The 15,520-nt window shown below is 38.8% G+C and overlaps 1 protein-coding gene across 2 annotated transcripts in view; it reads right to left on the bottom strand.

Annotated features, from left to right (window-relative positions):
* LOC126475372 (leukocyte receptor cluster member 8) overlaps positions 1–15,520 on the bottom strand; it is a 71,536-nt gene that overhangs the window by 33,585 nt on the left and 22,431 nt on the right. Inside the window, exons 5-9 of one of the 2 annotated variants that reach the window (XM_050103190.1) lie at positions 13,200–13,403; positions 12,955–13,044; positions 12,588–12,843; positions 10,809–10,952; positions 10,330–10,644 (exon numbers count right to left, since the gene is read on the bottom strand). In XM_050103190.1, the coding sequence (XP_049959147.1) occupies positions 10,330–10,644; positions 10,809–10,952; positions 12,588–12,843; positions 12,955–13,044; positions 13,200–13,403 (1,009 nt within the window). Of the gene's footprint in view, positions 1–10,329; positions 10,645–10,808; positions 10,953–12,587; positions 13,045–13,199; positions 13,404–15,520 lie in introns of both variants that reach the window. The other variant, XM_050103189.1, reaches the window with a different exon arrangement.

Genomic DNA, 15,520 nt, shown 5'->3' with positions numbered 1-15,520 from the left:
ACAAATGTAAGGATGTAGAAGCATATATCACTAGGGGGTAAGATAGACACAGCCTACAGGAAAATTAGAGACCTTTGGGGAAAAGAGAATCACCTCTACGAATACCAAAAGCTCACATGGAAAACCAGTCCTAAGCAGTGAAGGAAAAGCAGAAAGGTGGAAGGAGTATATAAATGGTCTATACAGGGAGATATACTTTATGACAATATTATGGAAATGGAAGAGAACGAGGATGAAGATGACACAGGAGATATACGGCATGAAGAATTTGACAGAGCACTGAAAGACCTAAGTTGAAAAAAGGCCTTGAGAGTAGACAACCTTCCATTCGAACTACTGATAGCCTTGGGAGGGCCAGCCATGACAAAACTCTTCTATCTGGTGAGCGAGATGTATGAAACAGGCGAAATATCATCAATCTTCAATAAGAATGTAGCAATTCCAATTCCAAAGAAAGTCTGTGCTGACAGGTGTGAAAATTACTGAACTATCAGTTAATATGTCACCGTTGCAAAACACCAACATGAGTTCTTTACAGAAGAAGAATGGAAAAACTGGTGGAAGCAGACCTCACAGAAGATCAGTTTGGATTCTGGAGAAATGAAGGAATATGCGAGGCAATACTGACTTCAAGACTTATCTTGGAAGATAGGTTAACAAAAAGCATATCTACATAGTATTTGTAGACTTAGAGAAAGCTTTTGATAATATTGACTGGAATACTCTCTTTCAAATTCTGAAGGTGGCAGGGGTAAAATACAGGTAACAAAAGGCTATTTACAATTTGTACAGAGACCAGATGGCAGTTATACGAGTTGAGGAACATGAAAGGGAAGCAGTAGTTGAGAAGAGATGTGAGAAAGGGTTGTAGCAAATCCTGGATGTTATTCAATCTACACATTGAGCAATCAGTAAAGGAAACAAATTAAAAATTTGGAGTAGGAATTAAAGTCCAGGGAAAAGAAATAAAAACTTTAAGGTTTGCTGATTACATTGTAATTCTGTCAGAGACAGCAAGGGACTGAGAAGAGCATTTGAAAGAAATGGACAGTATCTTGAAAGGAGGATATAAGATGAACAACAACAACAACAACAACAACAACAACAACAGCAAGCCAAGAACAATGGGATGTAGTCGAATTAAATCAGGTGATATTGAGGGAATTAGATTAGGAAATGAGACACAAAGTAGCAGATGAGTTTTGCTATTTGGGCAGCAAAATATCTGATGAAGGTTGAAGTAGGAAGGATATAAACTGTAGACTGGCAAATGGCAGGAAAAGCATTTCTGAAGAAGAGAAATTTGTTAATCAAGAATGATTTAAGTGTCAGGAAGTCTCCTGAAAGTACTGTATGGAGTGTAGCCATGTATGGAAGTGAAAACATGGACGATAAACAGCTTAGACAAGAAGAGAATAGAAGCTTCTGAAAAGTGGTGCTACAGATGATTGCTGAAGATTAGATGGATGCATCACGTAATTAATGAGGTGGTGCTGACTAAAAATGGGGAGAAGAGAAATTTGTCACACAACCTGATTATACCCGGGCCGCTGAAACGTGTCACTTCAAGGTCACTCCCCAAGCGCCATAGAGTTGGTAGTATAACTAACAAACAAGTGAGGAACGGGAGGCGCCGCATCTACTGAACCAATAACAGCACTGAACAAAAGCCAGTTCTGACGCCGACACTACCACGTTGCCGCCTTCCGTGTAAACATTATATGTTAGTGCGCGAATGCCTGCTGTTGTGTTGTGTTACCATCTAGACTACAGTTTTTGTTTGTTAAACAATGTCACCGATATTATGTCATTCACCAAGCAACAATCCGTTGTTGTACTGTGGAGTGCCATTAAATAGTCAGGCTTTGGAATTACTATGGAGGATGTGTGAGTTTTATAAGCAAGAAAAAGATTTGTTTCTGTTCATGGGCATGCATCGATTCCTGCTGATAAAGTTTTAGAGTGTACCTCGAAAACTCTACGACTAAGTGAAAGAACAGTTATAAGGAAAGGGGTGATACTTCAAGACTTACAAGACAGTGAAGTAAACAATGTGGAAGAAAGCCCCTGTGGAAGAAACAGTGTGTCTTTAAATACTCCAGGCAAGAAAAAGAAGTAGCCTCGTCCTATTACAGATATTGATGCTTTCCAATCCGGGGCAATTCGTCGGCACGTATGTGGATACTATAAAAGGAAAGAACATCCCACAATAGCGAAGTTGCTAATTTCTTTAAAAGAAAGTGAACTTTTCTCAGAGGGGGAAACGTCACTTAAGATGATATTAAAAAGTATGGGCTTCTGTTTTAAAAAGTTGGATAGATGAGAACTGTTACTAGAAAAAGCTCATGTCGTTGCAGCTCGTACCATTTTCTTACACAAAATTGTAGGAAAGGACATACACTCAGTCATATGTTAGACGAAGCCTGGGTCAACGCAGGAGAATCAGTTGAGAAATGCTCGACAGATGATACTCCGAATAGCAGTGGTCATCAGTCAACAGGAAGAGGATCATGATTAATTGTGGCCCATGCAGGATCTTCAAACAGCTTTGTGTCTGAAAGACTTCTACGAGGGTTGTTTTTTAAGTAAGGGCCGTTGGCGCCACCGCACCACTTGCCGGCATCCTTCCCGTTCACACTGATGCAAGTTGCAGCTCTGTAGCTGACTTGTACGCATCGCTGTGCTACTTTATAACGTTTACGATTATTGAATCGCCCGCCGCGTGTGAGATACGGTCAGCAATACGTTTTTTGACGGCGAGAAGCCTATCAGCTGCAGAAATTCATCGTCAGTTAACAGAAGTTTATGGCTTGAATGCAATGAGCGAAGGTAAAGTGCGTCAATGGGTTAGAGAGTTTAAAAATGGCCGTCAAAACACCCATGACGAAGAACTCTAAGGCCGGCCCTCTGTGATCACTGATGATTTGGTGGCTGCAGTCGAAACAAAGATTCGTGAGGACAGAAGATTCACAATTTCCACTCTTTCTTTGGAATTTCCACAAGTTTCAAGATCGGTTTGGTACAAAATTGTGTCTGAAAACCTAAACTTTAAGAAACTGTGTTCTCGGTGGGTACCCAGACTCCTCCCAGAGGACCACAAAGGGAAGAGATTTGCCACTTCATTGGACTTTTTGATTTGTTACGAGGAAGAAGGGGATGACATGTGGAGTCAAATTGCCACTGGAGATGAAACATGGGTATCCCAAATCACTCCCGAAAGCAAGCGACAATCGATGGAATGGCGACACACAACCTCACCCGTCAAGGTCAAAGCCAAACAGACGCTGTCAAAGTGCAAGATTATGGCAACTGTGTTCTGGGACCGGCGCGGTGTTTTTCTAGTGGACTTTATGCCACGAGGAACGACAATCAACTCAGATGCCTACTGTGCAACTCTAAAGAAGCTCCGCAGAGCAATTCAAAACAAAAGGCGCGGCATGCTGACAAAAGGAGATTTGCCCCTGCACGATAACGCTACGCCCCACACCTCTCAAAAGACTCAGGATTTGATTGATTCTTTTGGCTGGGAAGTTTTGGACCATGCACGATACAGCCCCGACCTTGCTCCTAGCGATTTTCACCTTTTCCGGTACCTGAAACACCATCTTGGCGGGCAGCGCTTCAATGACGACGATGAAGTGAAAGCGGCCGTGAACTCTTGGCTGTCGGAGCAGGCGGCTGAATTCTTTGAAGAGGGAATTAAAAACTTAGTTGTACGGTACAACAAGTGCTTAAATAAACAAGGCAACTATGTAGAAAAATAGGTAAAAGTGTGTAGAATCAGAAAATAAAAGTTTTTTTACAAAAGTATTTGTATCTGTTTTAAAAAATAAAAACGGCCCTTACTTAAAAAACAACCCTTGTAGTTTTTTGTTCGAGGGGGGGAAAAAAAACGGTGACTATCATGAGGATATGGACCTCCCAGGGTTTCTACAGTGGTTTAAAAATTTGTTGCTCCAGTTTAGTGTTACGGCAGTTTTTGTGATGGACAATGCACCGTACCACTCCACGATTTTAGATAAACCACTGGTGACCGTAAAGAAACTATGGTGCAGTGGTTGCAGGCGAGAGACACTGCTGCGGACATGAGCATGACAAAACTGCTGTTATACTCACTTGTGAAACAAAATAAGCCTGTGATGCCTAAATACACTGTAGATGAAATTGCAAGCGAACAGGGTCACTTGGCAACTAGGCTAACGCCTTATCACTGTTATTTTAAACCAATTGAATTGGTTTGGAGTGAAGTCAAGATGTACATTACAAGTTACAAGACTTTTACTATAACAGATGTGGAAAGACTGCTACGTGAAGGTCTTGCTACTGTAGACACTACCTCATGAAGGAAAAAAGTAGACCATGTTGCTAAGCTGATAAGAGAAGCACAGACTATAGATGGCATTATACATGAAAACTAACAGTTAACGATTCTCTTAATGATGATGATGATGATGATGATGAAGACAAAGGTTTTGGCTCCAATTCCGATGACATGGAAGGAGAAATGGATGGAATTGCGTCATTGACATCGTAAATTGGTGAGTGTAAATGTATACAGAACTAATTCTTTTTCTCTCTGCTATCGGGTAGGCTATGCATGTTTTGCTTTATTCCTTTCTATGAATGGGGATAGCGTGTTATTTGGTATGCTTAGATTTACATTATATTATTTACATGCAGCTATTACTGTAACAATATGGAACAACTTTTCATAGATATTGTCATTAACTTCAGGTGTTTTTATTTCCCGATTTAATACACTATCAAACACTTAGTCTATGTCGTCGTTCTCTCCACTGTTAGAAAAACGTACTTTGTTGCACTTACGTATAAACATTAATTGTAGCTTAAATTTACAAAACGTATTTCGGAGTTGTGGGCGTGTGCAGTGGTAGCTATTGCAACCTCATAATAGCAATGTAGCCAACCACACGCGAGCTGTCAAGTGACATGTTTCACCGGTCCGGGTATAGAAGAAGTGATTGGTTGGTAGGACACATTCTGAGGCATCAAGGGATTGCAAATTTAGTACTGGAGGGAAGTGTAGTGGAAGGGGGGGGGGGGAGAGGGGTAGAATCACAGAGGGAGACCAAGAGATGAATACAGTAAGCAGATTCGGAAGGATGTAGGTTTCAGTAGTTACTCTGAGATGAAGAGGCTTGCACAGGATATGGTAGCATGGAGAGCTGCATCAGACCAGTCTTTGGAGTGAAGACAACACAACAACAACAACATGAAAAACACAACAACAACATGAAAACCACAACTCAAACTTGTAAATCTTAGAGCCACGTCACCCCAACAACAATTTTTTTTGTTAAATTGTAAATTTATCTGTAATTAATAATCAAAAAGAGCTGGATTTTTGATGGTTTGTAAGTAACAAATCACTTTACAACTTCAATTTGCAATTGTGGGAAAATCTACCCCTCACTGACCACAATGTTAGAACTGATAACTGCAAGACTTTACCCCCTATTGAATCACCTTCCATTTAAGTACTTATTTAATCAAAGATCTGACTAGAATTCACATTCAAAACACAGATCATTTTCTCCATGAATTGAGTGGATTCTCTCATACGAATAATTATGTTGGAGGAAACTAACTAGACTTCACTAAACCAGGAAAAAAATTAAAATATCTCTCTCTCAAATGTCTGCTTGTGTCTGTATATGTGCGGATGGATGTGTGTGTGTGTGTGTGTGTGTGTGTGTGTGTGTGTGTGTGTGTGCGTGTGTGCGTGCGAGTGTATACCTGTCCTTTTTTCCCCCTAAGGCAAGTCTTTCCGCTCCCGGGATTGGAATGACTCCTTACCCTCTCCCTTAAAATCCACATCCTTTCGTCTTTCCCTCTCCTTCCCTCTTTCCTGATGAAGCAACCATTGGTTGCGAAAGCCTGAATTTTGTGTTTGTGTTTGTTTGTGTGTATCACCATACCAACGCTTTCATTTGGTAAGTTACATCATCTTTGTTTTTAGATATATTTTTCCCACATGGAATGTATCCCTCATATAGGGAAACATTCCACGTGGTCATTCACATGAATGGACACAGGCAGACAGTGTTTGTTGGTAATGAGGATCACCCTGTGGCTAAACATGCCTTGGTGCACGGCCACCACATCTTGACACAGTGTTACACTGTCCGGGTTATCTGGATACTTCCCACTGACACCAACCTATCAGAACTCCGGAGATGGGAACTTGCCCTTCAATATATCCTCTCTTCCTGTGACCCACCAGGCCTCAACCTCCGCTAATTTAAAGTTGCCGCCGCTCATACCCCGCCTGTCATTCAACAGCATCTTTGCCTCTGTACTTCCGCCTCGACTGACATCTCTGCCCAAACTCTTTGCCTTTACGTATGTCTGCTTGTGTCTGTATATGTGTGTGTGTGTGTGTGTGTGTGTGTGTGTGTGTGTGTGTGTGTGTGTGTGTACCTGTGCCGCCCCCCCCCCCCTCCCCAGGTAAGTCTTTCCACTCCCGGGATAGGAATGACTTCTTACCCTCTCCCTTAAAACCCACAACCGTGGGTTGCGAAAGCTTGGAATTTGTGTGTGTGTTTGTTATTGTCTCTATCAACATACCAACGCTTTCGTTCAGTAAGTTACAGCTTCTTTGTTTTTTTTTAAATAATCAAAAGTCTCCACAGCAATCAGCAGCACTAAAAATAAAAAAAGCAAATACAATATACTCATCATAGATCCTGTACATATGGAAATCATTAAGCAGTGGCATACACACATACAACTTAAAAGAAGTATATTGACAATCATTTCGTTACTAAGTATGTAGCAGTCAAATCCATAAAAAAAAAATCCTTACAAGGCTCAGGGTGGACACTGAAAATGCTGAAATATTATTTGCAAAGCAAATAACTTCAATTACGACACTGCACTTTCTTACTTATAACTACAAGTTGTTTGTGATACAAATAACTATTATACCAGACAACACAGTTGGCCAACTGGAGTATAATTTCAGTTTGCAACTTCGGCAGAATGATACAATCAAGTCGCAACTTCGGCAGAATGATACAATCAAGTAACTATTTGTAGTTTGAATATGGCCCTGAGCTAAAGAAACAGTCCACACGTTTTGGCATTACAACAGAACATAAGAACACTAGCTTATCGCCCACTGCTTCACTTGCACAGACAGTTTGATCGGCAAGTTCTTTTTTGTTTTCTTTAATCCAATTCTTATGTTGTTCACAAATTGCAACACCTTCTAAACTTTTCATGCTAATTAAGGCAATGGTCTTTTCCAAATGTAATTCTGACTAAAAAGAGATTATGGTAGCTGGATTCCTAGGTTTTGTTAATCATTGCTTTTGTGTTTTTTAGATGACATTTCCGTAGAATCCTTCATCCCTTAACACATATTTCTTTAGATCTAACCGAGAAGTGAAATACCAATTGTCACAGATTTAAATTTAAAAATTTTCTGACATAAGGAAAAATTAAAAAAAAAAAATTCTAACCCCCTATAGGGTTGAATTTTCAAAAACACTGAAACATGCATTTTTTATTTGTAACTGAGGAGTAAAAATCAACTATCATAGATATAGCTTTAAAAACACTTTAGTAGTTCTTTAGTATAGTGATTTATTTTCAAAAATCTTTCACCCATTATTTCACCTCCATAGGATTCAAATTTGTTGAAGTGCTGAATCATGTATTTCTTTATTTCTGACCGAGAAACCAAATACCAATTTCCATAGTTAGTTTACCAGTTGCCTCAATAGTGACATACTTCTCAAAAAGTCTTTCATCCCCTTAGGGGTGCAATTTCAAAAAATCCTTTCTTAAGCGATGCCTACAGTATGTGATCAACACTCTTTGCAAATTTCAAGTTTCTATTCTTTGTGGTTTAGGATGGGTAGTGACTAGCTGGTGAGTGAGTCAGTCAATTGGGGCATTGGCTTTTATATACGGAGTGAACATTAATAAAACTGATAAACTATAGGAAAGGATTCCTCACTGGAAATGGAGGAAAAAAAAGTCCTACTATGAAGATGCGTCTGGAAACGCATCGTTGCAACGGTAGATGGTACTGACAAATGAAAGTTCCTCTGACTATGTGCCTCATGTTTCTAGTGTGTTGCTGGCTGTGTGATTGACACGTGTACTGTAAGCAGTGGAATGGTCTGGTATTCATGGTCAGAAACAAACTGAAATGGTGTTTATGTACAGTAAACATACGAAAATGGTTGAGTGATACATGGCTATACCAAAACAAGTACCCTCACAGACACCAACTACATAAGACATTTCTTGTCCTTTTTAGATGTTTGTGAGATCACGGTTTCTTTCAAACAGACGAACATGAGGGAGGCAGTGGGTTATGCGTACACCAGATCTGGAGGCCAGGACTATACAGGATACTGAGTTAAACCCTCATAAAAGCTCCAGGCAAGTGACCCAGCGACATGGTGTAATCCAAACAACGATTATGTGTATCCTGCATGACAACCACTACTATCCCTATCACCTGCAACGAGTGGAGAGAGTATTAGCAGTGGACTTCCCTTTATGGGAAAGATTTTGTCAATGGTTTTTGCACCAGATCATCACACTTATGGGATTATTGTCATCAGTCCCTTTTACCGATAAAGCAACCTTTACCACAATTGGCATAATCAATCTGCACAATTATCATCTATGGGGTGGGCTGCAGAAAATAATCAGGCAATGGGTAAGGCATCTCGTCAGCATTGGTTCAGCATCAATGTGTAGGCAAGGATTCTTGGCGACCACATACTTGGACAGATTATCATTCCTCAAGGATGCCCTGTAGCAAGGCCAGCTAGATCACCGAGCTTACATCCCATGGATTTTTACCTCTTGGAGCATCTGAGAAGTGCTGTGTATGCTGAACCAGGTCCTAATGAGCAGACCCTTCATGAGCATGTTCATGTCGGACAGAGACTGGAACATGCAAAACAGTGCGGCAATCCATAATGCAACATGGTCAATGTGTGCACAGCATCCCATAGAGGCCACTTTAAACATCTGTTGTGACATGAATACAGTGCAGCTCTGTACTGTGTTTCGAGGCAATCTGTTGTCATTGCATGCACGCTGTCCATTTCCAGGCACGTGTGAATATAGGCCGTTTTTCTTCCATTTACAGCCATGGATTCATGCCTGCAGTTTTTCTGTTTTATTAATGTTCGCCCTTTATAGAGTGTACCATGAAAGGGAATGTCACATATGGGTAATTTCTTAACCACTTGGGTGCAGGAACACTTTATAGTTAATTAAAATTTATGAAAAATTTTGTCTTTCTCAGATTCAAATAAGTAAACTCAGTCATACCATTTTGTGTACATTAATAACATTTGAATTGAAAAGCAGGTCTTCAACCCCTAAAATGGATGTGATCTCTCTTGAGTTTTACATTGACTTCTGTGCAATTTATATGTTAGATAACAGTAGAAATTTATGCAAATTTTGCAGAAACAACTAAAAGCACAAAATTTACCTTTTTTAGCTATGTGACACAAAATATTGCATTTCCTCAACCCCTGTGTTAAATATAAGAGCAGCAGTTAACTAATATTGGTGACTGGCAGTTACAGAATGTCGAAACTGCATCTTTATTCATTCTTATGGCTGAAGTCCAGGTGTAATAATAAAATGACCATTTACCAGAAAGAACTGATACTACAGATGGGACTTCAGACAAAAATAATGTATTTCCAACAAATGATTCTCCATTAACACTTTCATCAAATCACAACACTTTTCCAATACTTTTGCAAAATAAGTTATACAAAAAGGACACTACCTCTGCTAACATGTGAATCAACATCATTCCTGCTGTTTGCCAACTGCAGTCCAGGACACACAAAGCATACTAATGCCAATGTCGTCACATATGATACATGGAAGAATTTAAACAATGCCACACAAAGAGTACAATAGCTCCTTAACAAATCACATACAATGGCTTCTCCAACTCTTAACCAATTATCACCTTTTAACCAACCTAGATCGGTGGACACACTACAGATCACCCTATCGAAGTGTCAATTAACCAGCACACACTCAAAAATGTCATTTGCATAAGTGAACAAAAATGAATCAACGGAAGACCAGAGTAGGTAAGTTGGCAGCCAATTTGTGTGGACTACACATGTATGCCCTAAATCTTACAAAACGGTCATTGAAAACCCAACACACTGTCATGATATAAGTGGTAACCTCAGAGAGGTCAATGGTTAGCATAATTACTTCATTTAACACTGTACCACTGTAATTAAGCCACCAACTTCCCTGCTCATCTTCAGCAATATTAAATTTAGCAAATAGATTCAAACTGACCTCCTCCTCCTCCGCCTCGCTGGGCTCTTGCTTCGAGAACTGTCTCTTGATCGTGACCTGTTCCTGCGGCTTTTCCCTGAGGGTGAGTGGGACTTCGACCTAGAACGAGACCTGGACCTCGAGTGGGATCTCGACCGAGATCGTGAGCGGCGTTGGTTTCTGTAGCATCGAGCCCCCAACCTTGAACCGAGCGCTGCTGACAGATTCGGTTTCTTACCCCGACCAATTGGAGTCATTTTAACAGTTGGTGTCACATTGGAATCTGGTGTTGTAGGAAAAGTCTTCTTGAGCTCTACATTTCTCTCAGTATGGATGCTAGGAAAGTCAAAAATTTATGTTGAACATTAGTACGCAAACAACATTTTGTACTCGGGGAACTTTCAGAGTACCACATTTTAAGTATGTTTAACAATACATCATAAATGCAATCAACTGCATAATGGAAAATACTACATATTGCTAATATGTGCCACCTTTACCTTGGTAATGGCTCAACATCCCAGTTCTTCGTCCATAAAGTCCCTTCACTAGCAGCTCTTGTAATTTTACCTTTCAAGATTATCTCAACTCTATCTTTGTCTACTGTTTCAATGCACTGATCATAACATCGATTTATATAGTTCCTGAAATGTAAAAGCTAAATTATTATATTCTCCAGCTGAATGCAACATACATTACAGGGCAGTTTTGAAGGGTGTATATTTTTAACATTATTGAAAATATGGCATTGCTATGAACGTTAACAGAGGTAGCCAATAGTGGCATATACCCTGCAATAAAAATCAGTTATACAGAGTCATGTTAAGTCGTCTGATTTTGAAATGTTGCCATTTGCGTGTGATGATATGTTCCTTCCAACCACCATTTTTAAAATGCCTCTTTTGCCTGGCAAGACGTATTACCTTTCTGCAAAATTCTATTCACACACACACACAAACACACACACACACACACACACACACACACACACACACACACACACACACCAATGACCACCATTTTTAAAATGCCTCTTTTGCCTGGCAAGACGTATTACCTTTCTGCAAAATTCTATTCACACACACACACAAACACACACACACACACACACACACACACACACACACACACACACACACACACCAATGACCACCATTTTTAAAATGCCTCTTTTGCCTGGCAAGACGTATTACCTTTCTGCAAAATTCTATTCACACACACACACACACACACACACACACACCAATGGTAATTTTCTAATCATTTTCTTCGTACTGGAACGAAATCGGAGTCCTTTTTGAGTCATGCTCAGCCTCCATTCTCGTTCCGTATTACTGCCACTGTATTTTTTTTTTATCTTCCAACTATAATTTCTTTGATAATTCATACTTGTTGCTATCCTGACATCTAGAATGCTCGTTCCAGATGTTCTAACCCCTCCCCTCCCCCTTCCAGTTGTCCAGCAGCAACATTTCTGCTCTGTAGCACCAATTGTTTCTGCAACTGCTCTGTATATATATAGATATTTACCAATATCTCTTTCACTTATGTAAGAATTTTGATACTTTTGTCCACTGTTTAAATTACTTTGTTATTTCCGTGCTTTTTTGTCTTGAAACGAAACTCCCAAAGTACCTCCATTTCTTATACCCTGTTAAAATTCTTATATCTTAGCTATTTTCTCTTCCCACTTTTAACCCACGTTTAATGACATTTATAACCTCATCTAATTCAGAATACTCTTTCAACTAGTTCAATATCTACCTTTATGAACTTCTTGTATATTAGTAGGACACAATGACAAAGAGCACATTCCTGTTTCAAATCTGTGGGAAATGTATATGGCATAACTATGGAATTGAAACTGCCAAGGAATATAGTGCAGATCAGGAATGTGTTACATTTCGCTCCCTCTACATTAACAAATCTTAGACCAAACAATTATTTTCATGCAAATTACTTTTAAATCTCTTACAGTTCAGTCACGAATTAAGATCCTCAGTCATATGGAAGAACCTGAGACATATTTAAACAGTTAATTTTTAATACTTCTGAATAGATGAACCATGTCATAAAATGTGTTGTGGAAGAAATTTTAACATAATTATACATGAATTGGAAAAATAAATCACACTCACAAGAGTTTTATAAATGCTGCAGTAACTAATTACGATTTCTGTAAATATGCTATCAGAAATTGACATAAATGGTTTCAAGGGATAGACAAACAATTACATAATAATTTGTGTTTTAGCAGTTAAATTTAAAAGAATACTCACTTTAGAGACTCCGGCCATTCACCTGTTATGACAGACTGAGCAGTTCGTGCGAGTGCTTCCATATACTGGTGTGTCTCTGCGTGGTTTACAGCAGCAGATGCCCGCTCCTGTAGTGTTTTAGAAACAGAAAAGGGTTTTCCAGAATCTTCTTCTGCAGCCGCATTTGTTACCTCGGCCTCTTCTGATGACTTTTCACGCATTGCTGACGGGGGCGCCGGTTCAGGAGGCAAAGAAGGAAACAGCGGTGTATTGTCGCCTGGAGGAAGAGGGGGAGGATGTATCATTAGGCCACCTGGTGAACTGGGCATAAAGTTTTCACTGAGAGAATTGTTAAGGTTTTGTGCATTCTTCTTATTTTTATTCTTACGCTTCTTCTTGCTTGCTCCACTGTTATTGAACGGCTTGAAACCAATCCCGGGCTTTTTATTTGGAAGACTAAATTTTATGGGACCATATGCTGCAAAGAAAAATTCTTATCACCCTGTAATTCATGTGACAAGACAGAATAACATGCTCAAATACTAACAAAATTACAAATTGTGAGGTGAAGTACTTATTTACTACAGTAGTAATTGTAAAAATTAGCTTCAATACAACTGAATGGCTACATACTCGTGTTTCCTGGTTGATTGTAGAACTGAGGTGATCTGGATGTGACAGCTGAGGCTGGTGGTGTTGGCAAAAGATAGTTCTGGTTAGCAGGTGGAGGAGGACCAGGAGGAAGTGGTGGCATTTCATTCCGCTGGCCACAAATATTTTCATCTGGTGATGCCTGACCACCTGGTGTACCACCTTCATTCTCCTCTTGCCGAAAATCTAACAAATTCAATTATTAAGTGTTAAAGTTACATGAGCACATGCCTTAACTGTAATCACACACTTTATTTTGTAAGTCATTATCCCTTTTTCTCAACATATATTAATGTACAAGTGTGGATGACATATCATTAGAAAGGTTTTTGAACAGGCCTCTGACGTTGCACTAGAAGTTACTATGTGTGGCAAATTTTAACATGGAAGAGACTTAACTATCGTACCTATATTTTACAAAGCTAACTTACAAATAAACGAAAAAAAGATTCCCTTTTCACATTATGTTATTACAAATTTATTTGTTTTAAAGTACTTATTAACTGGATAATTTGTTTACTGACAAACATATTACTCATTGCCACCCTGAGTCGCAATTTACTCATTGCCACTATGGTCCAATGTGCTTAAGTAAAGCACGAAATGCTACTAGATTCTCAAAATACAGTTAGAGGTTACTGTGGTCTTAGTGATGTACCAGGTAAAAAGGGAACATTACATTCTACTTAATATGTTTCACATTTATTTACTTCTTTGTGTTTTATATTTAGATTTGTCATTAAACTTCTCTTTGACAACAGGGAAATGTAAATATAAAGTCAAAAGTTAGTAACTACAAGCAACTGATGACAGTCAAATAGTGTCGTGCGGCAAATTATGTTTTATTTTATGTTTGTATTTTCTCATTAATTATCAACTTTAATACAATGGGATGGTGTAAATACTACTATCATAAACAATAAATAACAAGCTTACAATGCCAAGGAGAAGGACATTACAAGCTGTCAGAGGGTTAAAGGGGCAGCTGCAACTCAAACACCTGGTCAGAGAAAAAGGTGACATTCCCACAACTACCCTATCCCAAAAACTACACTTATTCCAAATAATGTCATTATATAAAACTATGAAAGTATGAAACTTCACAATTCCCCTAGTGGGGAAAAATATGACGGTACTTTTAAGTTCATTGAATCTGTCACTGTTAAGGGTAAAACGCAGTTACAAAATAAAACACCACCACGAAATAATAATTCGGATATTTTTTTAGTCATCGAGAATGTAAAAAAAAACACAAATGCCTCCATAAAAAAAGGACCATTAATGTGTAAATACGAATCTGGGCCACCACTATCTTGTTAGAAATGTAAACATATAGTTCTCACATATTGCGTATCTGCTGATAATGTGTTGAAAGGCGCGGAGCAAGTAAAACACAATGTTTACTGTGTTAAAAAAAGAGGGGAAAAAAGAATTGTGCTTAACATCTAAGAGTTTATATAAAAATAAAATATATCTGTAAGGTAGGATGACATAGCAACATATCAAATGTGTATAGTGTTTTTTTTTTACTTTGTGTCTATGTATGTGGGTTGTTACATTCACATAAAGTTACAATAAAATTAAGACAAAAATCACAGCAGGTTATGGGCCCAGAGCAATAAGAAAATAGAAAAGCTAAAAAATAGAAGGCATGAATAAGGAAGAAAAACAGTTAAAGATGTTTCAAGAAAACTAAGAATTTCGTGATATACAAGTGCTTAAAGACAGTAGGACATTCAATCTATGGAATGTTGAAATTAGAATATTATTTAATACGCAAGATCTGTGTGATATTGTGGATGGGACTGAAACACTGGAAAACTTTAGAAAAACAGAAAAAATGGCAGAAAATGTACAGCAAGGCAAAACATTTTATAATGAGAACAATTGATAAAAAGGTAAAGCCACATGTACTGTGTTGTGAAACTTCCAAGGCATTGTATGATAAACTTAAAGAGATTTACAAAAGAGATGCGTCTCAAAGAACTCAGCAGTTGCTTCAAGAATTTTATAGTTTCAAGTATGATAAAGACATAGCTAGTAATATAAGGGCACTACAGAATATAGTATTTGAACTGAATCATCTCCAGTCAGAAAAGATGACAGATATTATGATCATACGCAAGATACCAAGGGGCAACAGTCTGGTTGATTGACTGATCTGGCCTTGTAACAATAACCCAAACAGACTTGCAGTGCTGGTACTGTAAATGGCTGAAAGCAAGGGGAAACTACAGCCGTAATTTTTCCCGGGGGGGCATGCAGCTTTACTGTATTGTTAAATGATGATGGCGTCCTCTTGG

The sequence above is a fragment of the Schistocerca serialis genome, chromosome 4 (assembly GCF_023864345.2).
Source record: "Schistocerca serialis cubense isolate TAMUIC-IGC-003099 chromosome 4, iqSchSeri2.2, whole genome shotgun sequence".
NCBI lineage: Eukaryota > Metazoa > Arthropoda > Insecta > Orthoptera > Acrididae > Schistocerca > Schistocerca serialis.
Note: the sequence above shows the minus strand (reverse complement) of the source record. Positions and strands in the feature narration are given on the sequence as shown.